Below are 13,616 nucleotides of genomic sequence, written 5' to 3'. Positions count from 1 at the left end.
GGAAGTGAAGGAGACATTTCCCTGCGCAGGCTGCTGTCTTTCGGTAGAGACGTTAAACGGGTGTCCTGACTGTGGTTATTAAAGATCCATTGACACTTATTGTATGAGTAGAAGGGTTAAATTCCCAACCTGGCCCCATTCCATCATGGCCACCTAATCATTCCTAATTGGCATACAGTGCATTCGGGAAGTATTCAGAACCCTTGACTTTTTCCACATTTTGTTACGTTACAGCCTTATTCTAAAATGCATTAGATCGTTTTTTTTTCTCATCAATCTAAACTCAATACCCCATAATGACAAAGCGAAAACAGGTTTTTAGAAATTTTTGCAAATGTATACTTATTTACATAACTATTCAGACCCTTTGCAATGAGAATCGAAATTGAGCTCAGTTGCATCCTGTTTCCATTGATCACCCTTGATGTTTCTACAACTTGTTTGGAGTCTACCTGTGGTAAATTCAATTGATTGGATATGATTTGGAAAGGCATACACCTGTCTATATAAGGTCCCACAGTTGATGGTGCATGTCAGAGCAAAAACCAAGCCATGAGATCGAAGGAATTGTCCATAGAGCCCCGAGACAGCATTGTGTCGAGTCACAGAGGAAGGGGGAAAGGTACCAAAAATGTCTGCAGCATTGAAGGTCCCCAAGAACACAGTGGCCTCCATCATTCTTAAATGGAAGAACTTTGCAACCACCAAGACTCTTCCTAGAGCTGGCCGCCCGGCCAAACTGAGCAATCGTGGGAGAAGGGCCTTTGTCAGGGAAGTGACCAAGAACCCGATCGTCACTCTGACTGAGCTCCAGAGTTCCTCTGTGTAGATGGGAGAACCTTTCAGAAGGACAACCATCTCTGCAGCACTCCACAAATCAGTCCTTTATAGTAGTGGCCAGATGGAAGCACATAACAGCCCGCTTAAAGTTTGCCAAAAGGCAGCTAAAGGACTCTGACCATGAGAAACAAGATTCTCTGTTCTGATGAAACCAAGATTGAACTCTTTGGCCTTAATGCCAAGCGTCACTTCTGGAGGAAACCTGGCACCATCCCTACAGTGAAGCATGGTGGTGGCAGCATCATGTTGTGGGGATGTGTTCAGTGGCTGGGAGACTAGTCAGGTTCGAGGAAAAGATGAACGGAGCAAAGTACAGCGAGATCCTTGATAATAACCCGCTCCAGAGGGCTCAAGACCTCAGACTGGGGTGAGGATTCACCTTCCAACAGGACAACGACCCTAAGCACACAGCCAAGACAACGCGTGAGTGGGACAAGTCTCAATGTACTTGAGTGTCACAGCCAGAGCCCGGACTTGAACCCGATCGAACATCTGTAGATGTTTGTAGAGACCTGAAAATAGCTGTGCAGCGACTCTCCCCGTCCAACATGACAGAGAGGATCTGCAGAGAAGAATGGGAGAAACTCCCCAAATACAGGTGTGCCAAGCTTGTAGCTTCATACCTTAGAAGACTTGAGGCTGTAATCACTGCCAAAGGTGCTTCAAGAAAGTAAAGGGTCTGAATACTTATGTTAATTAAATATTAACATTTATTTACTTATTTATAATTCATTTGCAAAAATGTCTAAACTGTTTCTGCTTCGTCATTATGGGGTATTGTGTGTAGATTGAAAAACGAAACAATGTTTATCAATTTTAGAATAAGGCTGTAACGTAAACAAAATGTGGGAAAAGTCCAGAGGTCTGAATACTTTCCGAATGCACTGTATATCACTCCTCATCTCTCCACCATGCAAGCTGATGTGTGGTGGGTGTTCTGGCACCAAAATGGTTGCCATATATCTCCCAGGTGGGTGCTACACATTGGTGGTGGATGATGTGATTTCCCCCTTACTTTGTAAAGCACTACTAAATAAACCCAATACATTTATTATTATGATTTACTTTCCCACCACAGGAGGGAGCTGTTGTCATATAAAATGTGATTTCCCCCTGTTTTGTCCTCAGAGCTACCTGTTCCTCCTGTCTTCAGACTATGAGAGGTCAGAGTGGAGGGAGAGCATCCAGAAACTACAGAGGAAAGGTACAGGAAGAGTCAGGAGAGTGAGCAGACAGGCTGATATAGTTTTTGTTTTTAAACAACTATGCCATGGATTCAATGCCTTCAATGCAAATGTTAAAAACCAATGGCCTGGCTGTATGTTCAGGTTTATTAATGGTGTGTTTCTATGTCTTCAGATCTGCAGACGTGTCAGTTGAGCTCTGTAGAGCTCCAGGTCCTCACCAGCTCCTGCTTCAAACTCCGAACCGTCCACAACATTCCTGTCACCAGTTATAAAGACGGTAGTACACACACATTCACCTCTCCTTCCTTTCCCCTCCGTTTGGAGTTAAAACCCACAAACATATCTCCTATTTTCTCAGCACAAGAATAGAAATGGTTTGGTAAGGAATCTAGGTTACATAGTGTTTCTCATCTAATGATAACCTGTGTGTGTGTTGCAGCAGGGTTCAGATGGGATGTTTGGATTGGGGTGACATTAAAGCCAGCTGGGAGGCCCACTTTGAGCTCCCAGGGGGACTGGGGGACAGGAAATTGCAGGCAGACACACACTGTTATACCGCTGCACTCACACATTAAACAAACAATAGCATTCATGAGGTCTTCATAAACAGTACTTCTTTACGTCATTAAGCAGACGCTCTTATCCCGAGTGACACATTAGTAAGAGGACAATTTTTGTGTACTTTTTGATACTGGTCCCCCATGGGAATCGAACCCATAATCGAACCCATAACCCTGCCATTGGAAGTGCCATGCTCTACCAACTGAGCCACATGGGACCCCACTATGCACCACAAATTGGGGTGCAATCCCACAGTCATGGTGTTCATGGTAGCTTCCTTAGCTCCCTTGGAGATATACTATCTTTATCAAAAGACAAACATGTTTTCTTGCAAGGCAAGGGTGTTTCTCCTCCACTATTGCTTACTCTGAATGATACATTGTCATCTTGCTAGATTTCTGCTAGACTTGGTTTAGTAAGTTGGATATCATGTACTGTAGTATAAATCTAAATTGGCCACAATATTTGCAAGTCACATAATGATTATCTGAGTCTGGCCACAGCATTGTAAACCCATGATTACAGACGGTGATATACACTGAATGTACAAAACATTAGGAACACCTTTCTAACATTGAGTTGAACAGTCAGAACAGTCGAAAGCGTTCCACAGGGACGCTGACTCCCACAGTTGTGTCAAGTTGGCTGGATGTCCTTTGGGTGGCGGAGCATTCTTGATACACATGGGAAACTGTTGCACGTTCAAAGGCACTTAAATCTTTTGTCTTGCCTATTCTCCCTCTGAAAGGCACACACACAATCCATGTCTCAATTTTTATTTTTTATTTTTTTTTTTACCTTTATTTAACTAGGCAAGTCAGTTAAGAACAAATTCTTATTTTCAATGACGGCCTAGGAACAGTGGGTTAACTGCCTGTTCAGGGGCAGAACGACAGATTTGTACCTTGTCAGCTCGGGGATTTGAACTTGCAACCAACGCACTAACCACTAGACTACCCTGCCGCCCCAATTGTCTCAAGGCTTAAAAATCCTTCTTTAACCTGTCTCATCCCCTTCATCTACACTGATTGAGTCAGTCTGTCATGGAAAGAGCATGTTTTGATGGTACAGTGCACCCCCCCACATTGAGCCTGTCAAAGCAACTCCCTTTATACTCACATCAAACACTTTTGTTTTCTCTCCAGTTTCGAGGGGATCTGAAACGTGGTTAAGCAAAGCACAGGTTTACATTCTTTCTCATCGGTAGTCACTTTATAGCACAGTATTGCAAAAGACAAAGTCTCCAGGTCAGTTCATTGGCATTTGGAATACGTTCAACACCCACAACAGACACACACCATGCTATGACATTATTACATGGAGTAGCAGAGGAGATCAAATCAAACAAGCCGGAGGAGGAATGTGATCCCCTCGTTACCATCGCTCTGTCTGACACGGGCCATTATAGTGACCAGGTAGAAGAAACTAGCTACATATCTAGGATCAGATTACTTTAACTCTGGTCCTAACCTTAACCATTAGGGGGTTATAGGAATACACATTGACATGTCATTACTACCATCTTCTTTGAGTATTTTCGTTGTGGTTAAGATCCAGGCAGAGTAGCATCTCTGATAATGAGCAGTGGAGGGGGGGGGGGACTAAAGGTTAGAGTCTGGAGTAGATCTTCTCTTGGCTTCTCCTTCTCTCTTGGTGGCATGACCTGTCTGTGACTGGACATATACGGTCCATAGCACCATACATACACGTGACATATTGTTTTTCCAGGACTCAGTTGTTAGTCTCTCATCTCCGTAGTGGTCCAGAACATGACCCGATGGGCCTGCAGGGCGCTCCAAACAGGCCATCTCCAGTTTCAACCCCCTGTTTATTTACCAGGAAACGCGCAGGCCTCTGCAACATAATCATGCAGAGGCCAGGGGACAAGAGAGGGAGAGGGGAAGCTTAGGTGTGTGAGTGTGTTGGATTGTGTGTGTAGGCTGGTGTGTGTGTTTTCAAGGGCCACCCAAGAACATGCTTGTGAATATTTAAGTCTAAGGCTTAGATACATACACTAAGGGGGCAAAATGATTCCTCCTGTTTTCCTGCTAATGTCACAGAGAAATTAGGGAGTTGTGGGACAGCTGTATGGGATGCCTTGGTGTAGAGGTCACACACTAAGATGAATGTGTGAGTGTGTGATTAAACCTGAGCTACTCCATCTACCACAGGGGTGTGTGTGTGTGTGTGTGTGTGTGTGTGTGTGTGTGTGTGTGTGTGTGTGTGTGTGTGTGTGTGTGTGTGTGTGTGTGTGTGTGTGTGTGTGTGTGTGTGTGTGTGTGTGTGTGTGTGTGTGTGTGCGTGTGTGTGCGTGCGTGTGCGTGCGTGCGTGCGTGCGTGGACCCAGTCCTCTTTGCTTCCTGCTCCCACATGGGGCTTCAGTTAGTCTACCTGAAAGAATACCTCACACAAGCACACGAACACACACACAACCATTCAGTGAAATATATACTACCACACTGTTCATTGCGAATGAGATGTACCCTCGGCTATGAGGTCCCCTACGGACCCTGGTGAAAAGTAGTGCACTATAAAGGGAATAGGGTACCGTTTGCGATGCACCCTCGAGGTTATGTATTGAGAATGTATTGTCCCAGGTCACATCCAGGTCAATGTTATTATTATTATATATTATGATAATGGGTGTGACAGACGGTGACTAACTGTGTTGTGTTGTGTGTTCCAGATGAAGAAACCCCAGGCCTGTATGGATTCCTCCATGTGATCGTCCACTCTGCTAAAGGCTTCAAAGAGTCAGCCAGTAAGTCTCTCTCTGTCATACTGGGCTTGTACTGCACTGTGTTCAGTGTGTGTGTGTGTGTGTGTGTGTGTGTGTGTGTGTGTGTGTTTGGATGCGCACGCGTGTCTGTCAGCATCTTTCAGCTATTGTATGTGTGCCCGACACCAGGATGTTCATCTTCTGACTCAGCACTTCTTGATGGTTCGAGCATATCATTTACAGCTTGTGCCACAACCAACAAAGAGGACAGAGGTGACAGGGAGAAAGGGTTCATGGTTACCATGTCTGTCCCTGCACACTGGTTCTCTTCTCCACAGTAAAGCCTTTCACAAGGCCACAACATAGACCCCCAGCACAGAGGTAGAAGTTACCACTGAAACAGGGTCAGGTATTATTTCACCCCCCTCATGGTTAAGAACTTGGAGTAATGGGCTATCTGATCCAAAATCTGTGGTTCGGTGCAACTGCTACCTCATGCTCTTAATGACTTGTGGCCGGGGTTCTCCTGGTAAAAGAGAGGGATAGGGAGAGCATGAGAGGGGTAGGGAGAGCATGAGAGGGGTAGGGAGAGCATGAGAGGGGTAGGGAGAGCATGAGAGGGATAGGGAGAGCATGAGAGGGATAGGGAGAGCATGAGAGGGATAGGGAGAGCATGAGAGGGATAGGGAGAGCATGAGAGGGAGAGCATGAGAGGGAGAGCATGAGAGGGAGAGCATGAGAGGGAGAGCATGAGAGGGAGAGCATGAGAGGGAGAGCATGAGAGGGAGAGCATGAGAGGGAGAGCATGAGAGGGAGAGCATGAGAGGGATAGGGAGAGCATGAGAGGGATAGGGAGAGCATGAGAGGGATAGGGAGAGCATGAGGGGGATAGGGAGAGCATGAGAGGGATAGGGAGAGCATGAGAGAAAGAGGGAAAGGCGATTGAGAGGGATAGGGAGAGCATGAGAGGGATAGGGAGAGCATGAGAGGGATAGGGAGAGCATGAGAGAAAGAGGGAAAGGCGACTGAGAGCGGGAGCGGTGGGGAACGAGAGAAAATATATAGAGAAAGGAGAAAATGTAGGGACGGGAGAGATGGAAGAAGAGATTGAAGTGGAGAGAAAGAGAAAAAGAGAAAGAAAGCTACAGGGCCAGTCCCTGAGGAGCAGCTCTGGACCAAAGTCACATTCCTGTGGCTCCTTTGATGCTCGGGGCCGTCAGGGACACAACTACTCCATAAAGAGAGCTAACGGGAACAGCGTAGTCCCCACACAGCCACAGCCGAGCTCTCAAGGGACACACACACAAACAGACAGTGAAGGCCAGGAGAAGCCTCTTCTCTCCATCCCTATCTCGCTTTCTCTCTCCCCCCTCTGTCTCTCAGCCCTGGCCTCCCCCTACCTGGTGCGTGCATGAGATGGCCCTAGCCATGACTGCCTGTATGTGTTATCAGGGGGATATGAGTGGCTCAGATATGTCTGTACCAGACAGCTGCTGCTCCACTCAACACTCTCCACTGCCTGTTACCTTTTTACACAAGAAGCATCGGTTCAAATATCACCACAGCAGAAAAAAAAGACCCAACGAAATATGCCTCCGCCTCAGATACCATGGCAGCCTGTACTGTAGTGTACCTTATGAAAGCTTCAGAGAGAGTTTTTATTGTGTAATGGATTGGTGGAAAAATGGAAAGCTGTTTCCACTGAAGGCCTGTTTGATCCTCACCGGAGCAGAGTGGGCAGAATTGTTTAAAAATGAAGAAGAAGCATGTTGAAGTGGTTTGGTTGTACGTTTCCCTCCATTTTCTCATGGACCGTACCATTGGCATGCCCCTCTGATATGCAGGGGCTGGGGGAGTATGGTTACCATGGCATTGTCCTGATGGATCATGCCCTCTGAAATGTAAGAGTTCCTGTTTTAGTTTAAACACCCCTCCACTGGTACATAGCATCTCCTATGTGTATGTAGTGGATGGTAGCTAGACGTAGCTAGCATAATGATGCAGTTACGCCACCTACATACTTGAGATCAAGTCACCTCTGAACCCCAACAACCTGGTTCAACAGTATGATAGAGTATAGTTGACTTGGAGTGTGTGGAGTATGGTTGGGAGAGTGGAGTTAAATCTCAGAGCGAGTTGGTAGATGTTTCATCGATCCAGCGTCTTGTGGAGTTTGGATGACATTTCCCCTAACATATCTCACCACCAGTCATGCTGGCCACCCCCCTCCAGACCACTGTTAATCAGGGAGATGTCATCTGCCTCCGTCCACACAATTATTCATGCATCCCAAATGGCACCCTATTCCCTATGTAGTGCACTACTTGTCAAAAGTAGTACACTACACTGAGTGTACAAGACACTAGGAACACCTGCTCTTCCCATGAATGATCCCTTATTGATGTCACCTGTTAAATCCACTCAGTGTAGATGAAGGGGATGAGGCAGGTTAAAGAAGGATTGGTGAAGCTGTTCCACTCCCTGTATATAGGGAATAGGCTGCTGTTTGGAACACAAGTCTGATCGAGATGTCTTAGTTTGTTTGGGGAATTCCTTTGAGAAGGGACATTACGGAGACTGTAGAGTGGACCGTATGTGGATCTGATATTTAATGTGTTTAGTTTTATTGTCAGCTTCTCCGGTCTCTGCCCTTCAATTTTGTGTTGCTCTGATTCTATCTTTTGAGCGTATTGTGTGTACAAGCCGTATGTCAACCATTTGCTCCCTTGCATAAGTGTGTGTGCCTGTGTGTTGGTGATAATGTATGTGTTGTGTGTGTGTGTATTTGCTTGTGTACTTGTATACAGTACTATTGTATGTATAGCTCGTAACACTACAACATCCGGTGCCTCCAGTCCTTCCTATTGGACACTAGAGTTAGGGGATATACACTACCTCTCCAGGGTTGTTTTTAGAAACTGCATTATGTACAAACATGTCCTATTAAAACGATCTTATCAACACTGCCACCCGTAGTTTCTTTCAATAGGAAGCAGAGATACATTTCAGCTCAGGGCAACGTTTCAAAAGTGGGTCAGAGGAAGTAACTAAGAGTCTACTGCCCCCCTCAAAAAATACAATAAAATAAATAAGAGGAAAACATTGACCTAGAATAGAGGTGTTTAAGCATTGGAGTCAACATGGGAACACTTTGGACACCTTGTAGAGTCCACGCCCTGACAAATTGAGGCTGTTCTGAGGGCAAAAGTCGGTGCAACTCAATATTAGGAAGGTGTTACTAATGTTTTGTACGCTCAGTGTATGTCATGTTTTGAACTTTATGTAGGGGAGAGATTTTCTCATCTCTGCCTCTCTATGCATAATGTAATCCAGCCCTCCCTGCATCCTTTACTCATGCAACGGTTAGTGTTATCATCCCGGATCCAATTAAAAATCATTTGATAAGACAATTTCCTTCTTCATAATGTTCCTTCCTTGGAATTCCATTTTTTTTCCAATAAGTTCTAAATAAAGCAGTAGATTCATCATGTTACAGTCGGGAGCTGTGTTTGGGAGGCAGGCAGGGAGACACAGACAGACAGACAGACACACACACACACACACACACACACACACATACCATAAAGCAGACAAACCCTCCTCCCTGTCTCTTGGTCGTGTTGTTCTTTCAGACCCAGTTTAGATGTACTGATTGCTTTAAGTCTTCAGAATGACTGTTTTAGTCTCAGGTTTTGCTGACCACTGTTTCACCTACCAATGAACACATATCTGCAGGCTAGGATTAGGAAAAACACACACACACACACACACACACACACACACACACACACACACACACACACACACACACACACACAGAAGGGGTCAACTTCCAGGTCGTCTGGACAGAATCAGGATGGTATCCATTAACCTGTGTTTGACTGGTAAGACTCCTCACTGACCACCAGATTCATGAGGGCAGGAAGAGGCCTCCTAATAAAATGACAGCCCTCAGGGCTTATTCAACCAATCACCACCAGAAGCCAGCTCTCATTTTCATTGTGTCACATTTCTGAAGGCTCCTTTGGCAACACTACGAGCACACATTAAAACAAGTTCTAAATATGTTCCTTCTGGCCCTGTTTTTAGTTGTAGGATTTCAGGTCCAGGCCAATAAACCTAGTTCAAATTTGAAGGGAAAATAAACTTTGAGATAAAAGTAGCCCAGGAGTATGATGTATGAATGTTTCCCTTAGTGATGTTGGGTTTACACTAAGTCTGAACAGTCATAACTTTCAGAAAGGTGCTTTGGACAGAGGTGTAAATCTGACACAGCAGGGAGTTGTGCTTCCGATATGTATTTTTTCTCTTAACGAAGCCAAATGCTATTTCTGTGAGCATTAACAGTGATAAACTACCCTGTCTAACTCTGAACTCACTTCAGTGCAGCAGCACACTAAGCCTCTGTCCAATTATGTACAATACTATTTATTTCCCAGTAGTCTTGAGTTTCCCATACTTTGACTGCGTCCCAAATTACACCCAATTCCCTACCCATAGAGGGCCCATAGAGCTCTGGTCAAATGTAGTGCTCTATATAGGGAATAGGGTTCCATTCGGGACTCTGACTTTGAATTGAAGTGATACAGACAGTAGTTAGTGTGTGTTCCTCCTCAGCCATTGGTTGTCAGGTCACTCTGATAGACACCCACGTAGCGGATGTGTCTAATTACTAAAGCTTAACTCCATTTTGAAAACACCCCCCAAATGATCAGTTACACCCTTCCCGTGCCCTTCCTCTCTCCAGTCTGGATCCTTCTGCTTGGTTGGTAGGATACCTTAACCCCAGAGGTGGGACCAAGTCACTATTATTCGAGTCCCAAGCAAGTCTCAAGTCAAGATGTTCCGAGTCTCATGTCGAGTCCCATGTAGAATGGGTAAAGACTCGAGGCAATTCCAAGTTGTGTGTTCTTAAGAGCCAAGTCAAGTTGGGTCACAAGTTTCCAAGTCAAATCTCAAGTCAAGTAAAAAGGAAATCTATATTTGCAACGACTTGATCAGCTACAAATATTTGTCTATTTATCAAGGCTACAGGACAGGACAGCCCTTTTCATTATTTTGTCTTTGACATGTTTTTATTAGCCTATGGAATTGTAAAATATGGACCTTCTAGCATGAAATCAGCAGAAGGAAAGGCAGGTTGACAATCAGCAGAAGGAAAGGCAGGTTGACAATCAGCAGAAGGAAAGGCAGGTTGACAATCAGCAGAAGGAAAGGCAGGTTGACAATCAGCAGAAGGAAAGGCAGGTTGACAACCAGCAGAAGGAAAGGCAGGTTGACAACCAGCAGAAGGAAAGGCAGGTTGACAATCAGCAGAAGGAAAGGCAGGTTGACAATCAGCAGAAGGAAAGGCAGGTTGACAATCAGCAGAAGGAAAGGCAGGTTGACAATCAGCAGAAGGAAAGGCAGGTTGACAATCAGCAGAAGGAAAGGCAGGTTGACAATCAGCAGAAGGAAAGGCAGGTTGACAATCAGCAGAAGGAAAGGCAGGTTGACAATCAGCAGAAGGAAAGGCAGGTTGACAATCAGCAGAAGGAAAGGCAGGTTGACAATCAGCAGAAGGAAAGGCAGGTTGACAATCAGCAGAAGGAAAGGCAGGTTGACAATCAGCAGAAGGAAAGGCAGGTTGACATTCAGCAGAAGGAAAGGCAGGTTGACAATCAGCAGAAGGAAAGGCAGGTTGACAATCAGCAGAAGGAAAGGCAGGTTGACAATCAGCAGAAGGAAAGGCAGGTTGACAATCAGCAGAAGGAAAGGCAGGTTGACAATCAGCAGAAGGAAAGGCAGGTTGACAATCAGCAGAAGGAAAGGCAGGTTGACAATCAGCAGAAGGAAAGGCAGGTTGACAATCAGCAGAAGGAAAGGCAGGTTGACAATCAGCAGAAGGAAAGGCAGGTTGACAATCAGCAGAAGGAAAGGCAGGTTGACAATCAGCAGAAGGAAAGGCAGGTTGACAATCAGCAGAAGGAAAGGCAGGTTGACAATCAGCAGAAGGAAAGGCAGGTTGACAATCAGCAGAAGGAAAGGCAGGTTGACAATCAGCAGAAGGAAAGGCAGGTTGACAATCAGCAGAAGGAAAGGCAGGTTGACATTCAGCAGAAGGAAAGGCAGGTTGACGTGCTCAGTGTAGATTTATTTACGGGTCTTGGTGATCCAATGGTGAAAGCTCCATATCATACAAAATATACAAGTCCATTAACCAAATATACATGGGCAATAGACCAAAAGAAATAGCCTCTATATCAGGCTTAACCTGAACTATCTAAACGGACACTGGTAGCTGGCAAGACTGTACAGCTTCCCCTTGAGAAATCAAATCCATCAAACAAGAGCTCAAACTGGTAGGCCTACATAATATAAACACTTGGACCCGAGACCATACCTTTACCCAATTGGCAATTGCAACCATTAAACTGGTTCTACAACATAAAAGGCTATTTCCACATATATTGTTACATTGGTACATTCATCTTAATCCGACAATTATATTTCAACACCATGCATACAAGGAACAGTAATGTTATCTTATTCAGTGTTCTGACTCCAAAGCGTGGAGAGCAGGCCATGTAGCTTACTTCTATGAGTACTGAGGCGCGCACGCGTATATTGCGCACAACAAAAATGACAGCGATATAGGACACAACCCGCCGTGACCTGGAGTCCAATTGGGCGGCGCACAATTGTTCCAGGGTCGTCCGGGTTAAGGGAGAGTTTGTGAATAAGATTTTGTTCTTAACTGACTTTCCTAGTTAAATAAATGTTACATTAAAATACCTCATAGCGCCTATGAGTTTAAACATGTGAAAGCAACAGCAAAACATTTAAACAATTTTGGTGGGAGTTTGGAGAGAGCAAGTGAAGAGCAGTGCCTATGGTGCTTCTTCGCCACAGTAGTATTTGATTTGAACAAATTCCAAATGCAGGCTTCATAAGTAAATTATAAATATCAAGCAATTGTTACATACCAAAAGACCAGTTGTCCTATGCTAGTAATTGTTGCCCCATTTCCGATGAGCTTGCAAAGTTAACAGTTAATATTCTTGATCACCAAACACTTTTTGGAGCTGCATATTTATATATTATGGCAATCCTCACTCCCTAAATTTTGACATTTGCGCATTTTATAGCTGTACAGCAAATCAGCATTCTGTTCGCTAGCTCACCCAACCTGTGTTGATTGACAGTTTCCAATCAGAGTGCCGAGTGTGCGTTTCACTAGCCAGTCTGTTGCAGTTTTCTTTTTTTTGTAAGGGCGATTCTGTTGCTGTCTTTGTCTGCGTGTAGATTAATCCATGTAGTCTTTGTGCCACAAAATGAGTGACAAAACATTACAAAACCTGGCCAGATAGTTTCAAGTCATAAGTCTCAAGTCAAAGTCGAGTCCCGAGTCTTGAGGCTCGAGCCTCAAGTCATCAGATTTGTGACTCGAGTCCACAAGTCTGCCTAACCTAATCAAGATCTTGATATGTCTATGAGCTAAACCCAGACAGACATGGGTCATGCTATTGTTTTCATATTGCTATGCCATGTGTCACTATGTACTACAGTGTAAACACGGTCTCTAGTTCTGTGCATGGGTGATGTGACTGTGTGTGCAGCCGTGGCACCTCCCAGGGGTAAGGGTGGGTAACCATCCATCATGCTGTCAGAGAGCAGTCGAGACCCCAGGGACTAGCGGGGCTGGAGAGAGAGGTCTCTTAGACCAGTGCAGGGGAGACATTGTAATGGATATCTGGATAAATGGCCTATGGAGACTAGTGCATTAGCATAAACATGAGTACATTAGCCTAGCTGATGCTCTGCTGAGCTGAAGGGAATACCTGGCCCTGAGGGTGGGCAGGCAGGCGGGCGTGTGCCTTTATTCATTCTATCAGTAATACAGGCCTCTACCATTAGGTGGTAAGGGCTTGAGAAACTAATTGTCAGTGACCATTGATACAGACATGATCAAGCTCTACACAATTGTGGTACGATCATATTAAAAAATATTGTGTTATAAGTGCTGATTATTTTTAGATTCACTCATTGTGATTTTTGACTCCTGTGTCCTGTTCAGATCTGTACTGTACCCTGGAGGTGGACTCCTATGGCTACTTTGTCAGCAAGGCCAAGACCCGCGTCTTCAGAGACACCACTGAACCACAGTGGAACGAGGTGAGAGACCAACACTCATCAGAGTTCCAATGTTCAGATCGTATTTCAGTCAGTTAGTCATGCTGTCAACAGGACGTTGAACTCAATATCCAATACTCCATCATTCGGTCTGTTATTTGGACCAATAGGAATTTGAACCCTATTATTATGTCCTT

General features: G+C 44.9%; 1 protein-coding gene and 1 long non-coding RNA gene across 7 annotated transcripts in view; both read left to right on the top strand.

Annotated features, from left to right (window-relative positions):
• The window catches only part of LOC118391781 (active breakpoint cluster region-related protein), a 252,735-nt gene that overhangs the window by 164,975 nt on the left and 74,144 nt on the right, over window positions 1–13,616 (top strand). For all 6 annotated transcript variants that reach the window (XM_052457875.1, XM_052457876.1, XM_052457878.1 and 3 more), the window contains 4 exons: window positions 1,969–2,044; window positions 2,200–2,304; window positions 5,275–5,349; window positions 13,364–13,461. In XM_052457875.1, the coding sequence (XP_052313835.1) occupies window positions 1,969–2,044; window positions 2,200–2,304; window positions 5,275–5,349; window positions 13,364–13,461 (354 nt within the window). The remainder of the gene's footprint in view (window positions 1–1,968; window positions 2,045–2,199; window positions 2,305–5,274; window positions 5,350–13,363; window positions 13,462–13,616) is intronic.
• LOC127906301 (uncharacterized) lies at window positions 10,194–11,883 on the top strand. The gene is made up of 3 exons (XR_008060827.1): window positions 10,194–10,554; window positions 10,609–10,932; window positions 10,987–11,883. It is a non-coding gene; the product is annotated as an uncharacterized LOC127906301 (long non-coding RNA).

This window comes from Oncorhynchus keta, chromosome 12, assembly GCF_023373465.1.
Source record: "Oncorhynchus keta strain PuntledgeMale-10-30-2019 chromosome 12, Oket_V2, whole genome shotgun sequence".
Classification (NCBI taxonomy): domain Eukaryota; kingdom Metazoa; phylum Chordata; class Actinopteri; order Salmoniformes; family Salmonidae; genus Oncorhynchus; species Oncorhynchus keta.
Note: the sequence above shows the minus strand (reverse complement) of the source record. Positions and strands in the feature narration are given on the sequence as shown.